The sequence below is a fragment of the Mus pahari genome, chromosome 3, assembly GCF_900095145.1.
Source record: "Mus pahari chromosome 3, PAHARI_EIJ_v1.1, whole genome shotgun sequence".
NCBI lineage: Eukaryota > Metazoa > Chordata > Mammalia > Rodentia > Muridae > Mus > Mus pahari.
The window spans coordinates 35995584-36013221 of NC_034592.1; the positions used below are offsets into that span (position 1 = coordinate 35995584).

The 17638-nt window shown below is 37.0% G+C and overlaps 1 protein-coding gene across 5 annotated transcripts in view; it reads left to right on the forward strand.

The window, feature by feature from the left end:
* Positions 1-17638, forward strand: part of Mbd5 (methyl-CpG binding domain protein 5) — a 334829-nt gene that overhangs the window by 272649 nt on the left and 44542 nt on the right. For all 5 annotated transcript variants that reach the window (XM_029536364.1, XM_021192375.2, XM_029536363.1 and 2 more), the window contains one exon: positions 3288-5426. In XM_029536364.1, the coding sequence (XP_029392224.1) occupies positions 3288-5426 (2139 nt within the window). The remainder of the gene's footprint in view (positions 1-3287; positions 5427-17638) is intronic.

A 17638-nucleotide genomic window follows, 5' to 3' on the forward strand; every position in this document is an offset into this window, starting at 1 on the left:
GTTGGGTCCATTTGACTTTCTCACTTTTAAAATTATTTTTTCCCTATTGATCAATTTATACTCTGGGATTACTTGAGGCTGAGGAACTATAGCCTATCTAACATTGAAACAGTAACTCAAAACAAATATAGCTAAGCTCCCAAGTGTCTATTCAATAGACAGCTGATTCTGTTTTATAAAGTTCTTAAAAATATCACCATGATGTGTCTAACCATCACCCAAGGTTGTATGGCAGAACTCAAATCAAGACTAGCTTTGAAAAATAATAAAAAGAATAAAAAGAATAGAAACTTTATCCATAATTATATACCATATTTAGTACGCCATAAATAGTGGATGGCATGGAAATAATCTGAGTTGAGTAGGAGATTAAATAATAATAAGTAAACTGGAGCCAAACCAATGAGAGCTCTGGATGCAAGAATATTTGCATATCATATACATACATAAAAGAACTCAGACCGAGAGTTCAGAGAGAGAAAAATTGATATTTAGTTGCTGTTAGCATACAGCTTCTGTACAATAACCCACTAACTTTGAACAAGGAATTCAAAGAAATGATTATTCCACTGAAGTAGATAAGAAAAACAAATCTTTCAGGGAACTTTTTTCCTAAAAAGGTGTAGGTTCTTAAATTAAAATTGGCTCTAACATTGTAAATGTACATTTGATGTTAATAAGTTATTTAAAATTCAACATTGCCCTGCCACCTTAGCATAGCTACTAACCACTTTGCATGAATTTTGCGTGTGTTGCATATGCTCTTGTTTTTAGATTTAAGGCTGTATGTGCCAGCAGAGGTCAGATAAGGACACCTGGTCTCCTGGAACTGGAGCTAGAGATGTGGCCAGGTGCCATGTGGGTGCTAGGAGCTCAACCCGGGTCCTCTGTAAGAGCAGGCAGTGTTCTTAACCACTGAGCCAACTCCAGCTCATGCTGCTCTTAAACATGCTGATCTCATACCCTCTTGTATCCTGGCATTTGCCTGTCTCTGCAATCTGCACTGTTGTTCTAAAAACCCTAGCAGAATCGTGTACTAGGACTTATACTGTACCTGTACATAGAAGTTCAATTCTTGAAATTGAAGATACCATGAGAGGTGTGTCTCATCTCCTTTTAGAACAGTGTGTTTGATTGAATTAAGTGCACTGTTTTACTAGCTTCACACTTAACCTTTGTTTCCTAACTTTATGTCACCATAAACTGAGGTTTAAGTAATTAAAAATTCAAACTTACAAAGCAACGCTCACATCCCTTTAGCATAAATGTTAACTTCATTTCCATTTATTCTTTCAAATGTTCTACCTGTATATACTTGACAGAACCTGACCAGCACCAAGATTTCACACTTGCTAACTGTACTTTAGCCCCTGTCATTCAACACCAGCCTGACTCTTGTCTATTTAGCATTACTATTATTTTAAAGATAATAATAATTTATCCCCAGGTATAGAAGAAATCCTTTCTGAACCACAACTATTGTATAAATTCTGCTAGCTGAATATAAAAGTGCCACTACTATCTGTATCTTAATCATGGGACTATAGATAATTATATAAATATATTGATAATTTTTAAAATGCAAGCAGGTGACTCGTATTACTATACAGAATGTAGTCTGTGGTCTTGCTGGTGATGCTACTACATTTAACTCTATTCTCACTGTCCACCAAGTACCATGAACTGCGTATCTTAATCCATTGTTCCTTTAATTAATAACCTTTAATGATCCCTCTTTAACAAGAAAATTAGCCTCAGTTAAGTGTAGCCTGTGTCTTTTGTTATGTTATTTAGTCCCAACATAATTACTCTTTAAAAGAACCCCTAGGATACAAGAATCAGAAAGTCTACATATTCCAATTGGGAACTGGGAAGACATGCTCAGTCCTCTCCTAGCTAGAATCTGTGTGCCCATGATGGAGAAATGCTGTCTTAAAAGTTATTATATGATTTGACCTGTATACTCTCCTGCAAATACTAGAAGTTGATTCATTTTAAGTATGTAATTACCCCTTAAGTGTATCTCTGATTGCAAATGAATCTAAGTATAATTGCTAATATGCTTTTAAGTCTCAAAATAGATATGGCAAATATATAGTACGATTGGTGGCACTTCCAGCTCCTGTGCCTTCGTAGACTCTCTGGCATTTCTCACAGAGTGCAGCTCTGTCAGCATTCTTTCCAACACAACTCTCTAAGAGTCAATACAAATTAATGGGAATTAGTATATAGGTATTATTTGCCATTTTTGTTTTAAAGGGTGCAACATTATAAAATACTTAGGGCCTTAAAATTTTTTCTTTAAAAATCTTAGACCTAAAATTCTGACATGATAAGCCAAAAATTCTTTATGATGAGCCAGCACACTTTTGTTGCCTATATTCTGTCTGATCTCCAAAGGAACTGAAGGATTCTGAAAAGATGGAGAGATGAGCTGATGTAAAAGGGAATGCTGGATTGCAACTCAGTCCTGAAAACTCTGACATCCCAACTACATTTTACATGAGAAGTCCTTCCTTTAAAGGGGACTGTAATATCTTACCCAAGATGGTTAACTAAAGCTGTCTTCACAATAAGAACAAATTAAGAAACTGTATTATACAGGGTTACAGATAGTTCCCATCCGGGAAGCTAAGTGTGGTGATATCACTGTATGTATTCTTGTTATCACTGCTGCAATAAAGACCTGAAAAGTCATTTACTCAAATCACAGAAACTAAGAGCCTTGCTCTTACTGTGACAAATTCTAGGATAAGGAACTATTTCCATAGCATCTCAAAAGGTTTCAGTCAGGTAACCGAAACAGTTACAGAGTAACTCATTGTCTTGTGCAAATAGCAATTTATTTAAGCACCACAAGAAAAAAATGCCAGAAAGATTCTGTTGTGACTGTTCTTAAAAATTGCAAATGCAGCAAAACAGCAACATTGCCATCGCCATCTGGGCTGTCAGTCTTGATTTTTCAAATTCCGAATATTAAAATGACTAATGTCAGCCTATACTGATTGTTATGGCCATGCAATCTTAACAGACAAGGAGTAAACAAAGATAATAAGTAGTTTCTGGGAACCTTTCATCAGTTAAGGATGAATAATAAACTTTGTTTAAGTCAAAGTTTAATATGGCTTCGAGAATTGTTTTAACTGTGTGGAGCTACAGCTTTCACTTGCAAATCTGCATTCCCAGGTGTCCTTGTCTCACCCTCCTCAGTTTTCTCTTTTCCTCTCTTCTTCCCAACACAAAACAATTGAGATAACTAATGAAATTCTTTTTCTCTTTCACATCAGATGCAACTCCAGTAGTACCTTCACGGGCAGCAACTCCAAGATCAGTAAGAAACAAGTCTCATGAAGGAGTTACAAATTCTGTAATGCCGGAATGTAAGAATCCTTTCAAGTTAATGACTGGATCATCGTCAAATGCCATGGGAAGGCTATACATGCAAGACCTGCCTGGAAGCCAGCAGCAGGAGCTCCACCCCGTCTACCCCCGCCAGAGATTGGGCAGCAGTGAGCATGGACAGAAATCTCCATTTCGTGGCAGCCATGGAGGCCTGCCCAGCCCAGCATCATCAGGGTCCCAGATCTATGGAGATGGCTCAATCTCTCCAAGGACTGACCCGCTCGGAAGCCCTGATGTCTTCACAAGAAATAACCCTGGTTTTCATGGAGCTCCCAATTCCAGCCCTATTCACCTGAATAGGACTCCTCTTTCTCCACCTTCAGTAATGCTACATGGTTCTCCCGTACAGTCATCCTGTGCAATGGCTGGAAGAACTAATATACCTCTTTCCCCAACCTTGACTACAAAGAGTCCAGTAATGAAAAAACCAATGTGTAATTTTTCAACTAATATGGAAATACCACGAGCAATGTTCCACCACAAACCACCCCAAGGCCCACCTCCCCCTCCTCCACCTTCTTGTGCTCTTCAGAAAAAGCCATTAACATCTGAGAAAGATCCACTTGGCATTCTTGACCCTATTCCTAGTAAACCAGTGAATCAGAACCCTATTATCATTAATCCAACCAGTTTCCATTCAAATGTCCACTCTCAGGTACCTGTGATGAATGTAAGCATGCCTCCTGCTGTTGTTCCTTTGCCAAGTAATCTCCCTTTGCCAACTGTAAAACCTGGTCATATGAATCATGGGAGTCATGTACAAAGAATTCAACATTCAGCTTCAACCTCCCTGTCCCCTTCTCCAGTGACATCCCCAGTGCACATGATGGGGACTGGAATTGGAAGGATTGAGGCATCGCCCCAAAGATCACGCTCATCTTCCACATCATCAGATCATGGAAATTTCATGATGCCACCTGTAGGACCCCAGGCCACTTGTAGTGGCATAAAGGTTCCACCTAGGTCACCAAGGTCAACAATAGGTTCCCCAAGGCCATCAATGCCATCAAGCCCTTCTACCAAGTCTGATGGACATCATCAGTACAAGGATATCCCTAACCCATTAATTGCTGGAATGAGTAATGTACTCAATACCCCAAGCAGTGCAGCTTTTCCTACTGCACCTGCCGGAAATGGTTCTGTAAAGAGTCAGCCTGGTTTGCTGGGAATGCCTTTAAATCAGATCTTGAACCAGCACAATGCTGCCTCCTTTCCAGCAAGTAGTTTACTCTCAGCAGCAGCCAAAGCACAGCTAGCAAATCAAAACAAACTTGCTGGTAACAACAATAGCAGCAGTAACAATTCTGGAGCTGTTGCCAGCAGCGGCAACACTGAAGGACACAGCACTTTAAACACCATGTTCCCTCCAACTGCCAACATGCTTCTCCCATCAGGTGAAGGTCAAAGTGGTCGAGCAGCACTAAGAGACAAGTTGATGTCTCAGCAAAAAGACTCATTAAGGAAAAGAAAGCAGCCACCCACCACAGTGTTGAGTTTGCTCAGACAGTCCCAGATGGATAGTTCTGCAGCTCCTAAACCTGGACCTGACTTGCTAAGGAAGCATGGGCAGGGGTCATTTCCCATCAGTTCAATGTCTCAGTTACTACAGTCTATGAGTTGTCAAAGCTCTCACTTGAGTAGCAATAGTACCCCGGGTTGTGGGGGATCAAATACTGCTTTGCCTTGCTCTGCTAACCAGCTGCATTTTCCAGATCCTAATATGAATTCCACTGTTCTTCAGAATTCACTGACACAGAGCATACCTTTAAGAGGGGAAGCCGTGCACTGCCACAATGCAAACACTAACTTTGTTCACAATAACAGTCCAGTCCCCAACCACCATCTTGCAGGTTTAATAAATCAAATTCAGGCTAGCGGGAACTGTGGGATGCTCAGTCAGTCGGGCATGGCTTTAGGAAACTCATTACATCCCAATCCACCTCAGTCAAGAATTTCAACGTCCTCCACTCCAGTGATACCAAACAGCATTGTTAGCAGCTATAATCAAACAAGTTCTGAAGCAGGTATGATTTTATTAGAAAAAAGTACCCAAAGGTACTAAAGTTTTCTACAGTTTTTAAATTTTTGTACCAAAATATTTATTATGATAACAGATGTTCCTTTCCCCATTGTGAATATTTTCTTCATTTCCTTAGTATTTATAATTTTATTTACAGAATGATAGGGACTTGTCTTTTAGAAAGAATACCAACTAAGGGGATTCCGTGTGTTCTTGTTATTTGTTGTCCATCCGTGTCATTTTGAATATTGTTTGACTTTCAATTGATTTCATAACCATTGGACTGTACACTGCAAAGGAAACCGCCGAAGGCAAGGTGTCCTGGTCCATGAGATGTGTCCTTGGCTTACACCAATATGGAAGTTGTTTACCTAGCTTTGGTTTATACACAGGTAAATGAAGCTCATCTTGGAAAATCCAGAAAGGCCAAAAGAAATGGATTTCTTTTTTTCTTGCTGCTCAACAGAAATAGGTCACTGGGTAGGAAAGGGTCACTAGAGGCTGTGTGAAGTAGGAGGTTGTCTTCTAATGTGTTTCTTACCCTAGTTTGCTGTCCTTTACTATTTGTTCAAGAAAATTCAAACATGGATATTGGCTACTTCCTTTTTTAAAAAAAAAATAATAATTTAAATTTTCTAATAAAATGAGGCTTGAAAACCCGATTTCCAGAATTTTTTATCATGGAATTGCTTTAAAATTTCTCATAGAGCTGAACTATATTTTTAGCATCCATATTAAAGTTTTGGACCCAAATTATTATAAATATTCTTGCACCATTAAAGGATACAAGTTTATACAAAAATAACACATTAGAAAAACTGTGTTTTGCACAATAAAATCTTTAGAAATCATTATAAAAACTATCCTGGAACACTAGAGAGGTAAATCGTTGAAGCAACAAGAAAGATGATCATGGAAACATTAAAGAAAATACTCAAAATGTAACACTAAGGATTTCAGACTTGTAGGAACCGACAAGGAGGAAATAAAAGAGGGCAGAGACACTAGCATTCACATTTAAAATAAGCAGGATTTAAAAACTAAACCATCCAAGGTTGGGGTTAGCTCAATGGGAGAGCCCTTGTCCAGTGTACACAAGACCTTGAGGTCAATCCCAGCACCACAAAATAAAAACCAGATTGCTAGTCCTGATGGGAAAACTGCTGACACCTTTGCTATTATGTTACCGTGTAGATGTGTATAGGCTGCATATACCACTGTGTGGGAAGTGTTACCATCCGCATGTATGTTGAAGGTAAAGTCAAGTGTTTCCTTTCCTGGTGTTGCCACTTACACTGCCATCTTTCACCGTTTGTGATTTGTGTTGTTTGGATGTCAGTATTCTATGAAGAACTGCACAATGATCTCCTGTGTTTAAAACAAACAAAAAGAATGCAGGCTTAAAATGATTTGAAGTAACTAGTGCCTTGTTAATATTCTTAGTTTGAGGACCCTCGTGAAACTTTATGTGTTTAAAGGTGCATAATGGGCTTCCAACTTCTCGCTGATTCATGCTGTTTTAGCTAATACTGTACAAATAAAAGTTTTAATATATGCACTTAGAAATTAAAACAACAGTAAGTCCGTAAGTGTTTTAAGATGTACTATATTTATTGAGCATGCCTTCAGTCATTTGGGTAAAGCATTGTTAGTCTCATTTATTACTCAGTTTTTATACCCCTTATCATAGTTTGCTTCATGTCAGGTCTACGTTCATATGTGCAAATGTATTTGTTCCAATAATGATGTATTTCTATGTTTATATTATGGGAAAGACATTTATTTATATTCTTGTTTCTTCTGATTGTCAAATTTAGACCTATTTTATATAGCCTTGGTCATTTATTTTCTTGTTTCATTTATCCATATAAACATATAACCTAGATTGATAATGGGGTGTCAAGGCACATGGGCTGAAAGTTTATTAAAATAAGAAAAGCTTTAGCATATGAATACCTAAAAGAATAACAAATGTTGAGCAGTGTGGCGCCTATGGCTGAGCACGTGTAGGCTAACATTTTACACTTAGTAAAAATCTAGGTCAGTGCAAAGTTTGAAAATATTAGATCTAATAAAATTAAATACTAATTGTTGTACAGGGATCAGCTGATTATGAGTATGGGTTGATTTACTGATGAATTCTTTTGGTAAGGTAAATTCTAGAAAAGATTCTTACCCCATAATTATTTTGTTACGAAGTGAATTATGTCAACTGAATGTACTATCATAATTGCCTAACTAAAATACCTGTTTACACTGGTATTTGTTCTTTCCTTAATACTCATTGATCAGTGATGTTGGGCATTTAGAATGAAGCATCAGCGGACAGTCCAGCTTTCTTTGTAAGAGTAGAGAAATGCACCTTTTGGTCTTTTTCCATTGTTTTGAGATAAGGTACATAGCTCATGCTGAACTCAAACCCATCTTCCTGTCTTGACCTTCTGAGTGCTGGAATTGAAAGCATGTGCTACCATATTTTATTTGTAAAATGCTGCAAATAGCTATCATGGAATAGCTATTGTGTGCCAAGTACTCCACTCGTTATTCATGGCCTATATAGATGCCCATAGTATAAAATGTTGTCTTCATTTAACAGATGAGAAACTTGAACTTCAGACAACCTCACTAACCAAAATCTTCTAACTTAACCAGGATTAGAACTCAGGTTTCTCTGATCCTGAAATATCACCTTCTCAGCTCCGTAAGTTCATCTGCAATGTTTAGTCTCCAGAATTACTGATTTCCTTTTCAAATAGCCATTAAGTCACGTGACAATCCACAGATGTAAATTTTTAATATACTTTTAGATAAAAGCCAGTTCTTTCTGCCTTCTTTCTTTGGAGTCTGGTATCATAGCATACGTGATTAGAATGTTTCTGTTGGTGCAGATGAGCTCTTCAGAATATCAAGAGAATTCCCTGAATATGTGAACTGTATTTGGTGACCTTTATAACTGACACAGGATCCGGTCCCTGTAAGTGACGTTTCTGTAGACCTGAAGCAGGACAGTGTCAGCTTTTTGAGTCTTGCATGGCATGATGTTACAGTGGCAGACTGATAGGAAGCATAGTCCAACTCTACTCTCCCAACAAAGCCTAACCACAGGTGACCTTCTCACTCCAGTGCCTTGCCCAGACTTTTATGTGTAAATCAGAAATACAACACAAAGACATTAAGAAAGGACTTGCTCTTGTGCTTAATTCAATGAGTAACTAATTTTCAAAATACATTTTTTTTTATCACGTGTTTCCAGGCAGTGGGGAAGGCAGGCATGTGCCACAGCACACATGTGGCCGTCAGAGGCAACTCTGTGAAGTCCATTCTCACCTTCCACTTCAGTGGGCCTGCATGGCAGATGCCTTTGTCCACTGACCATCCCTCTAGCCCCTCAGAATGTCTTTCAAGGAGACTCATTCTGTCTTAAACTCTAAAGATATTGGTTTGAAAGCCTATGTGTGAATTCTGTATTCACGTTTTTAAACATTCAGTTCAGTTATAGGAATTGGAGGCAAGGATTGTGTGGTTATATAAAAAATACTAAATTTCTTTATTCTAAAAACTTAAGGCTGTGTGTTTTATTAAGTTACCTTTCCATGAGTGCTTCTGAATATTTTATCTTGAAGTGTGTGCAAGTATCTCTTACCTTTTGAATATCAGTTTGCAAGGAAACATTAATGTTTGCAAGGAAACATTAAGATCCTTGGTGATGTGCCTAAATTGTCAAGAAATGTTGTAGATGGATCGAGAAACGAGACCTCAAAGTCCCCTACCTCAGTCCAGACACAGAGTGCCCACATGCTGCTCTGGAAATATATAAGAAGTGGACATTTAAATAGATGGCAGGGGCCTGGAAAATGGCTTGGTCAGCAAAGTGTTTACTGACTTTGAAACCCCAACACCCATGTGATAAGCCATACATAGTGGCACAGTCCTGGAATCCCAGTGTTAGAAGGCAGAGACAGAACCCTGGGGCTAATCTCGCCAAATCAGTAAGCCTTGGGTTTAGTAAGAGCCCCCATCTCAGGAAGTACAATGAAGAACAACTAAAGAGAACAACTCACACTGACCTCCAAACCCCACACATACTCTCCTGCATGCATACAAATTCATTCCCACACAAAATTCATGTGTATACATCATTTTCAGTTTTTTGAGAGACAAAGTTCAGCACCTGAGTATGATGTCCTGTTAAACCTAGTATGTTAGAGGGGAGTTTAAAAATCAAGTGTTCTTGACCAGCAAACTTCAATGGGCTTACGAGTCTGCTTCAGTCTGCTTCCTAAGTAACAAAGCACCTGCGCCAGAGCCTGCTGACATCCGTATAGCTAGTCCCACTTTTGGTCCTGTGATCTTTCACAGAGTACAAACAGAAGGGTTTAAGTTATTATATGAATATTCTTAGTAATAACCATGCTGCTTTCCATATAATAAGTCCTTAAAATATCTTTACTAGAAAATACTTTTTTCCTATTAAAAACAATCATCTCTGCTTAAGCACTTGAAATTACAATGCTCTGAGGGACAAGAATATGGGTTTGTGACAGAAGAAAAACAGACATTTATTTGCCTTAACTCTATGCATTAACTCATCAAGATATAAATAAACCTATGAATAAATATATGTTCATGAGTATGTACATATATATATATGTGTGTGTGTTATGTAAATTCTTAACAGCAAATGAAAATGTTTTCATTCATCACAAAATACATTTGAAACTCAGGACAGCTAATGAAATGGTAGGTATAAGACCATGAAATAGTGAGGCCACAAAAAGCTACTTAGTGTATTAGCTCAGTGTATTTATTGTCATACCATGCCAGTAAATAAAGCAAAGGGAAGTTCTGCCCTGTCCTGCCCTGCCCTGCCCTGCCCTGCCCTGCCCCGCCCCACCCTGCCCAGAGGGAATTATAGTGCAGACAGGTAGAGAAGACCAGGTTGATGTGACAGCTGTGGGATATTTGTTAGACAGCAGGGCACCTTGACAGTTGTAACTGAACTGATGCTGGTTCCTAGCGGAAACATTTCAACCTAAGGTTTTTAAGGCCTAGATTCTCTTTCCCATGTGATGCTCGTGATTTACAAGTTTGAAGTGCTCTATGCTCTTGTTATTTAACCAGACAACAAACTGCTTGAAAATCTATTCCTTAGTTAATGTCCTACAGAATGAATCCTTTTTTATTGATGAGATGTTTTCACTGTAGGCAGTGTCTCAGTCCTTCAGAAGGTCTCCTCATATCAGGGTTACACCACTTGTTCCGTTTACATATTATAGGTTTAATGTTTTCTTGTATACAAGAGGAGTTAAAATATGTTTTTACTTCAGACATTAAGTCTATGTAATTGAGAGCGATAACAAAACTCAGTGATAATGATGTTTGCTGATTCAGTGATCTATTTTGTACCTTTAAAGAAATAAATTGTTCTAGTATCCTAGTTGGAAGACTTTATTCCATTGTAATATATTAAGCACTCTTACACAACCACCAATTCTTCCAGTTCCCTAGAAGATGCTTAAGCTATTATTTACTAAAATCTGGTCCAAAAATATTTAAGTTGGTTCAAAAAGTATCCAGATACTAGGAAGTAATATCAACCCTACCAAAAATACAAACAAACAAAAACAAAAAACAAAAAACTGACTTAATGAAAAACAATGCTAAACTATATCCCTGTCAAAGTAGATTTCATTTCCACATTCATGTAGTCCTAAATATTTCAAAATTATAAAACTCTTACATCCTATGAATATAACAATATCAGTGCAAGCCAAGCAAAGAGTAAAAATTAGTTTTTCATTATCTTTAGAATTCAAAGTAACAACTTGCCTTTTACAACAGAGAAGTTAAACCAAAAATAGAAATCCAAAAGAGCTGCTGAAAGACTCCAAAGCTTAGCAGTGCTCCAGGGATGCACCCACGGGCACAGGTGTGAGCATTCATTCTGTACCGTGGTCTGGGCTCAGTGGCAGCACAACTATGTAGACTATCCCTCAGTGATGGAGCAGCCCAGAGACCCCATCCTAAAGTAGTATTTTTCAGTTTCTTCACACAATAAGAAGCTCCCTAGAGCCTGCCAGATGGCTCCACAGATAAAAGTGCTTGCTGCCAAGTGTGACAACCTTAGAGACTCAGACCCACTCTTGTAAACTGTCCTCCCAGCTTATAGCCACCATGGCATGTTCTCACATATATGTACACACACAATGTTTTTTAAATTGCTGGTTTGACAGTCTACTAAACATTTTAATGTAGAGCAAATGAAAGTTTAAAAAAAACAATAGTCTGATATTTTCAGCCTCATTCCAGCCTACCTCTACTTTCCACATAAATGTTTAATCACAATCATAACACACTGGAGTGATCGTAACACCCACTAACACTTATGTGCACAAGCTATCAGAAAGACTGTTCGAAAATAGCATACAGTGTTCTCCAAATGTTGTATTTCACTTCTCAAAATAAAATACTAGTTGGAGCATTGTAAATTGACTTTTGTAGCTCATTGGCATGACACAATGGTTTTAGAATATTCATCAAATAATTCAGTGTTTATTAAGCACCTGTGATAAACTAGGCACTGTAATTTTAGAGTTGCAGATAAAATAGGTTATAAGATAGAAAGTTGCCTATATTAAAAGTTCAGTATAGACTCTTGAAATGAAACTTCTAATTGGTATTTAATGATGCATTTTACCTCACTCATACATATTCAAAAAATCCCACCAAGATATGTAACTTCCTTTTTCAGGTCTTGCCATCACACAAATATCCTGTTTACCTAAAAATGAACTTTGTTACTTAGCCAATCTGACATTTCCATATTTTTTAAAGTCTTTCTAAGAGGTTCTGGGTATTGGTACAGGATGGGGATGTAGCTCAGGGTAGAACTGCAGCATAGCATGCATGTAGTCCTGGTTCCAACCCCAGCACCAGAAGAGAAAGAGACTAGAATCGCACATATTTTTTGCTTTTTCTGAATTCATTTGATCATGCCTGGAGACTGTGTCCCTAACATCCTAAAAATTAAGCTACATCTCTTTCTGCCTGCCCACCTTCTCTTCTCCAGCTCCTGTTAAGGGATAAGAACATTTCCTAAGATCTTGCAGTTGTTTTTTTCCCCATTCTCCATCCTCAGTGTACTTTCGCCTGGGGTCCTTTTCTCTCTTATGACAAACAAAATAGCTACAGGTCCCTTCCTCTGTCTCCCTACTGCTTAGCTGGGAATATCAAAAATCTGTGTTAGAATCCAAATCAGAAAGGTGAAGTTGGCATGTTTTCCTAAATGCACATTAATCTGTCTGTTACTAAGGCTTGAAAATATTAATCAAGCTTTACTGAAATACTTAAGAGTTCTTATAAAAGTTATCTTTCAGTGAACTATGTTATTATCATTTAAAAAACAGTCCTTTAAATGTAGAAGACACTTTTTCATATTTCAGTGGGGCTGAGAAATAAAAATATATTTATTAGACTCTTAGAGCATATTTTATCTCCAGAAGGATTTATTTTTATTAAGGATTACTTTTGACCTGTTTACAATGAAAGTACAGTTAGTGAAGCAAATGATAAAGGTCAAAGAGTAAAGGAGTATTTTTCATTACACTTATTATTTTTCATAAGTTTCATATTTTTCTTAAGCTCTTGAGTTTCATGGTTAAAAAAGCAGTATGTGGCCATTTCAGTTTAGAAAAGTTCTTATTAGCACAAAATAATACTCATTCAAAATTAGAGTGAAGTAAATCAAACTAGTTAGTGACATTTTTTTAAACAATCCATTGATCTGCGTTGTATGGGCTTTCTTGACATATACATTCTAACAAAAGGCAAACATAAAAGTTGATCACCATATGAGCTTCTCTCAAGGAGTCTTGGTAACCAGGGAGACAAATCTGAAGAGGCAAAAGCAATTCTAAAACTAAAGCAAATTAAACATCTTTAGAATTTAATAATAAGAAATATCTTTTTGTAAATCCCTCAAATTTTTTAGGCTATTTGTATAAACACACTAAATATATGAGCATATGAGTTGTGTGTATATGGCTTATGTGTAGCACTCAGTGAGCAGGTTAGCATGTTCATTCCCTCACCACACTAGCCTGCCTGCCTCTGTAGGTCTAGGCTAGGAATCTGGGACCCCTTTGGTTTGAATGGCTTTCCCTTTCTACTTTAAAACAACAGGACCAGGAAAAGGAATTATCACTTCATAGTGGTTGACACAAAGTAATCTTATATATCCTTATTAAGTAAATGACTGGAACTGGCTAACTTCTTCCAAATTCCCAGATGCCTATTTAATTATTGCTATATGTTTGATGGTATTTCATCTTTGAAAAACAACAACAACAACAACAACAAAAAACCCTCCTTTCCCTTCTATTAATTAAGTACCAAACATCTTGGCTAGGGAAAAGAACTATTTTAACTAACACTACTTTACGTAATTCACGAATATAGTTTTTTATGCAGAAGTCTGAAACAGGTTCACAAAATAATGCCTATTTACATTTAATGGGTTCAAAATTCCTATACAAAATAAAAACCCAATATAAAAATTCATGCAAATTCAGATTTCTCTTTGAGTATCTCCATGCATAAATGAATAACCTTACAACTGTCCTTTGAAGTTAATGTCTCCTGCTGTCAGGTAACTTAAATTCTTGAGAAACTTGAGAGCCTTCTAAAGTAATCTGTCATCTTCATGCTACCTCCTTTCTGATGTCCCCATCTCCTGGCACTGGATCAATAACTTGGAAAGTCAGTTTCCACCTTCGTGTCTACATTGTTACCTCCCTTATGGAAGTGAGTGCAAATATTAGGGCCTCCGTAGATTCATTCAACCAATCAACAGGTTTTGAATTCAAGCACGTGTCATGACTGTGATACCTTTGAAATACAGAAAGAGAGAACAAATGATACTATTTCAATGGTTTAAAATATTTATTCAAATGTATTTACTGCTTGAGTAAACTGGCAAGCGTAACCGTGGGCTGAGGGAGTCAGTATCTATAAAAGTCATACACATATTTCAGGTATTTCTGTATTTGTGAAACTCAGGACATAGTCCCCATCATCTGCCTTACCTTCTTATTTAAGGGAAAAGAATCGGTTTCTGCATAGAAGCACTTTTTATCTGTTTTCAATCCTCAGATGCCTGATCAAACTGTAGTTTTCTTATTTGTGCTCAGACACCACCAGTTTTATAATTGTCCCCTTGTTGCAGCCGTCTATATAGATGTCCCAGCCTTAGCATGTTGCAGTCTCATCATTCTTGCTAATATATAAAAAGACATTTAAAAATTCCTACCTTGTAATTATATGTTCGAGGAGGGAGAAGAGTACAGATTTCTGCATTTACCGCTTTGCCTAAACTCTGAATTTTTTCGGGGAAAATGGCAAGGTTTTTAAACCTCTATCACTATTTCAATCCTGTTCTCCAGCAGAATGTACCTGTTTGTTGAACTGAATTGTTAGAAATTGGAGAAGATTAGAATATATATATTTGTATTTGCATGTGTGTCTGGGTCTGCATCCTGCTTGGCCTTGTCCTTTCTCATTAGCAGGGTAAAAACACTCATAGCGAATGTGTTTTATTATAACTTTTCAAGAATATTTAGATGGAGAGCTTTTAAAACAGTGTTATCCCCAAATGGCTACTTCTTGAATCATAAATATGGATGCTTCTCAGTGGCAAATTAAAGTAATAAAAAAAATAATCTCTAAGGAAATCCATCTACAAAGCCTTGCTACATACATGCTAAATATTTTGGAAATATACTCTGCGTGGGGTCAGAAGAATGGTGAGCTCCACATTTAAGCTTGTCATTATTATTTAGCAGGTAGAAACTTGACAGTGTCAGTGAGTCCCGGTAAATAAGGCTCACTGGCTCACCTAACACACGGACTCCAGATGCAAATGATGGATTGTATGTATGGAAATAGCAATTTGGGGAACCAATGAAATATTTAAGGTGTTGATTACTTTGTGGGAAAAAAATCCGAATTAATATTTAAAGAGTTGTATACCACATGCCTACTTCAGCATTCTGTATGTCTTCTTACCCTAACCTCTGTGAACATGTCATTATTTCATGATAATATTTCATAAATATTTATATATGTTCAAAAAGCCTTCTTTTTAATCTCAGCCTTTAAATAAAACACTGAGAGCTTTTTTTTTTTAAAGATCAGACTATGACAGATGGGAAAACAGAAACCGTTATACTGACCGCACTCTGAAGGTAGTATCGGCAGTTCTGGTTTGAGTTGCCACTATTGCTGCCACACCACCATCCTGCCGATGCCAGGTATAATGGCAATGTGTATGGACTTTGCAACTGGCCAGCTCTCTTTACCTATCTCTGATTCTCATAGCAAGCATCACAATGATGAAGTTTTTTATATGAACACTTTAGAATAAACTTCCTTAGGAAAAATTCAGTAGTAACCAGGTGTGGTGATATGTAACTAGAATCCTAGTAGTCATGAAGCTGAGGCAGGAGGATCACAAATTCGAGGCCACCTGGGCAACTTGAGAAAACCCTATTTAAAAATAACAAAACTCAGTGGTATAGTTCTAGGACTTGAGGCTTTAGGTTTAACACCTGTTACATACACACACGCATGCACATGCACGCATGCTGCACACGTGCACACAAATCATTAGCAAGGTATCTGAGAAAATGCTCACCATTGAGCTTATATGTGATGACAGAAATCAAAATATAAATGCTAAACTTTATCAGTGTGGCTTAATAAATATCACTTCACATACTATATAGTTTTAGTTTTAAAATATAACCGAAAAGTATATAAAAAATTATTATATTATTCCATTTGGTGAAAACAAAATATCATAGTTTTACTATTCTACAGTTATGAAAACATTTCTGTATATTTGGAAAAAATGTTGCTTACATTGTCACATGAGGTTATTCTGATAGCACATCATGACAGGAATGAGTTTCAATTCCTTTAGATTTTTGGTGACAGTAGTAGTATTCATTATATCATATATATGTGTGAAATAATTGAAAACAAAGTATCTGTCCAATGAATGTACTATATAAAACAATATCTTAATGGAAAGAAGACTTTTTATTCACCCATCATCTGCCCCCCTCAAAAAAATAGGTGTCAGGCAGAGCAGAGGTAGGGGTTGTTTTTAGATTTAGATTTACCTTTCCTATCTTGCCTTCCCTATATGCACTTGGATCACCAGGGTTGATTTTAAAGACAATTATATCTCAGGTTGTTCTCTTAGAGATTTTTCAGCTGGTCTGGGTTAGGGCCCAGATACTAGCTTTAGTTTTGTTGTTTTGTATTTTGTATTTCATTTCCCTAGGTAATTCTGTTGTGTAGCCTGGGTTGAGAACCACTAATAATTATTATAATACTAATTATATATCAACTAAACTGTTATGTTTTAAATATTGTTATCTTAATTTTAACATTTAATATGGGTTTTAAGAATATGGGTGCTATTTTGGAAGAATATTAGTCTAATGTAAGGGCATTTAAGTGCAGTGTCTTTTTATACCATCAGAACAACAGATTGTTAATTATTATCTTTGTCACTGTCAAAAATAGCAATGTGTTGGTGAGAGATATGCACTATTATACAGTTTAAAGGAATTTAAATTTGATGTGTATTCCTCTATTTCATTTGAGCACAGTTTGGCAATACATATATAAGGCTTTGTGACTCTGGGATTCTGTGTCCAAGAATTTATCCTTAGATAATACTTGAGTGGCCCACTGTGGTGGCTTACACCCTAATACCAGCATTTGGAGACAAAGCCCATGAGTTCCAAGCCAGTTTGTTCTACATAGAGTCCCAGGTCAGCCTGGGATACACAATGATACCCTGTCTTTAAAAAGCAAAATGTGGGCAACTGAAAAGATACATTAATAAGAATATTTACTGAAGTGTCACCATTAATTACTTTCAAAGTGTTGCAAAAAAAAATTCATGGTCTTAGGGTGGTTAGGTTATCAGGTAGTAATACATGAAACTACTAAAATGATTCAGCATATATAAATTCACAGGGAAAAGTGCTCACAGTAAATTGATAAATGAAAAGAAACAAAATTATAGCACAATTGTTTTGTTTCCAAAATACATGTTTTTTGGTTTGTGTGTATGTGTGCCAGAGGGGGGGGCTGACTGACTATAGCTGAATTTATATATACATACTGGTGTAGAAAAACAGAAAG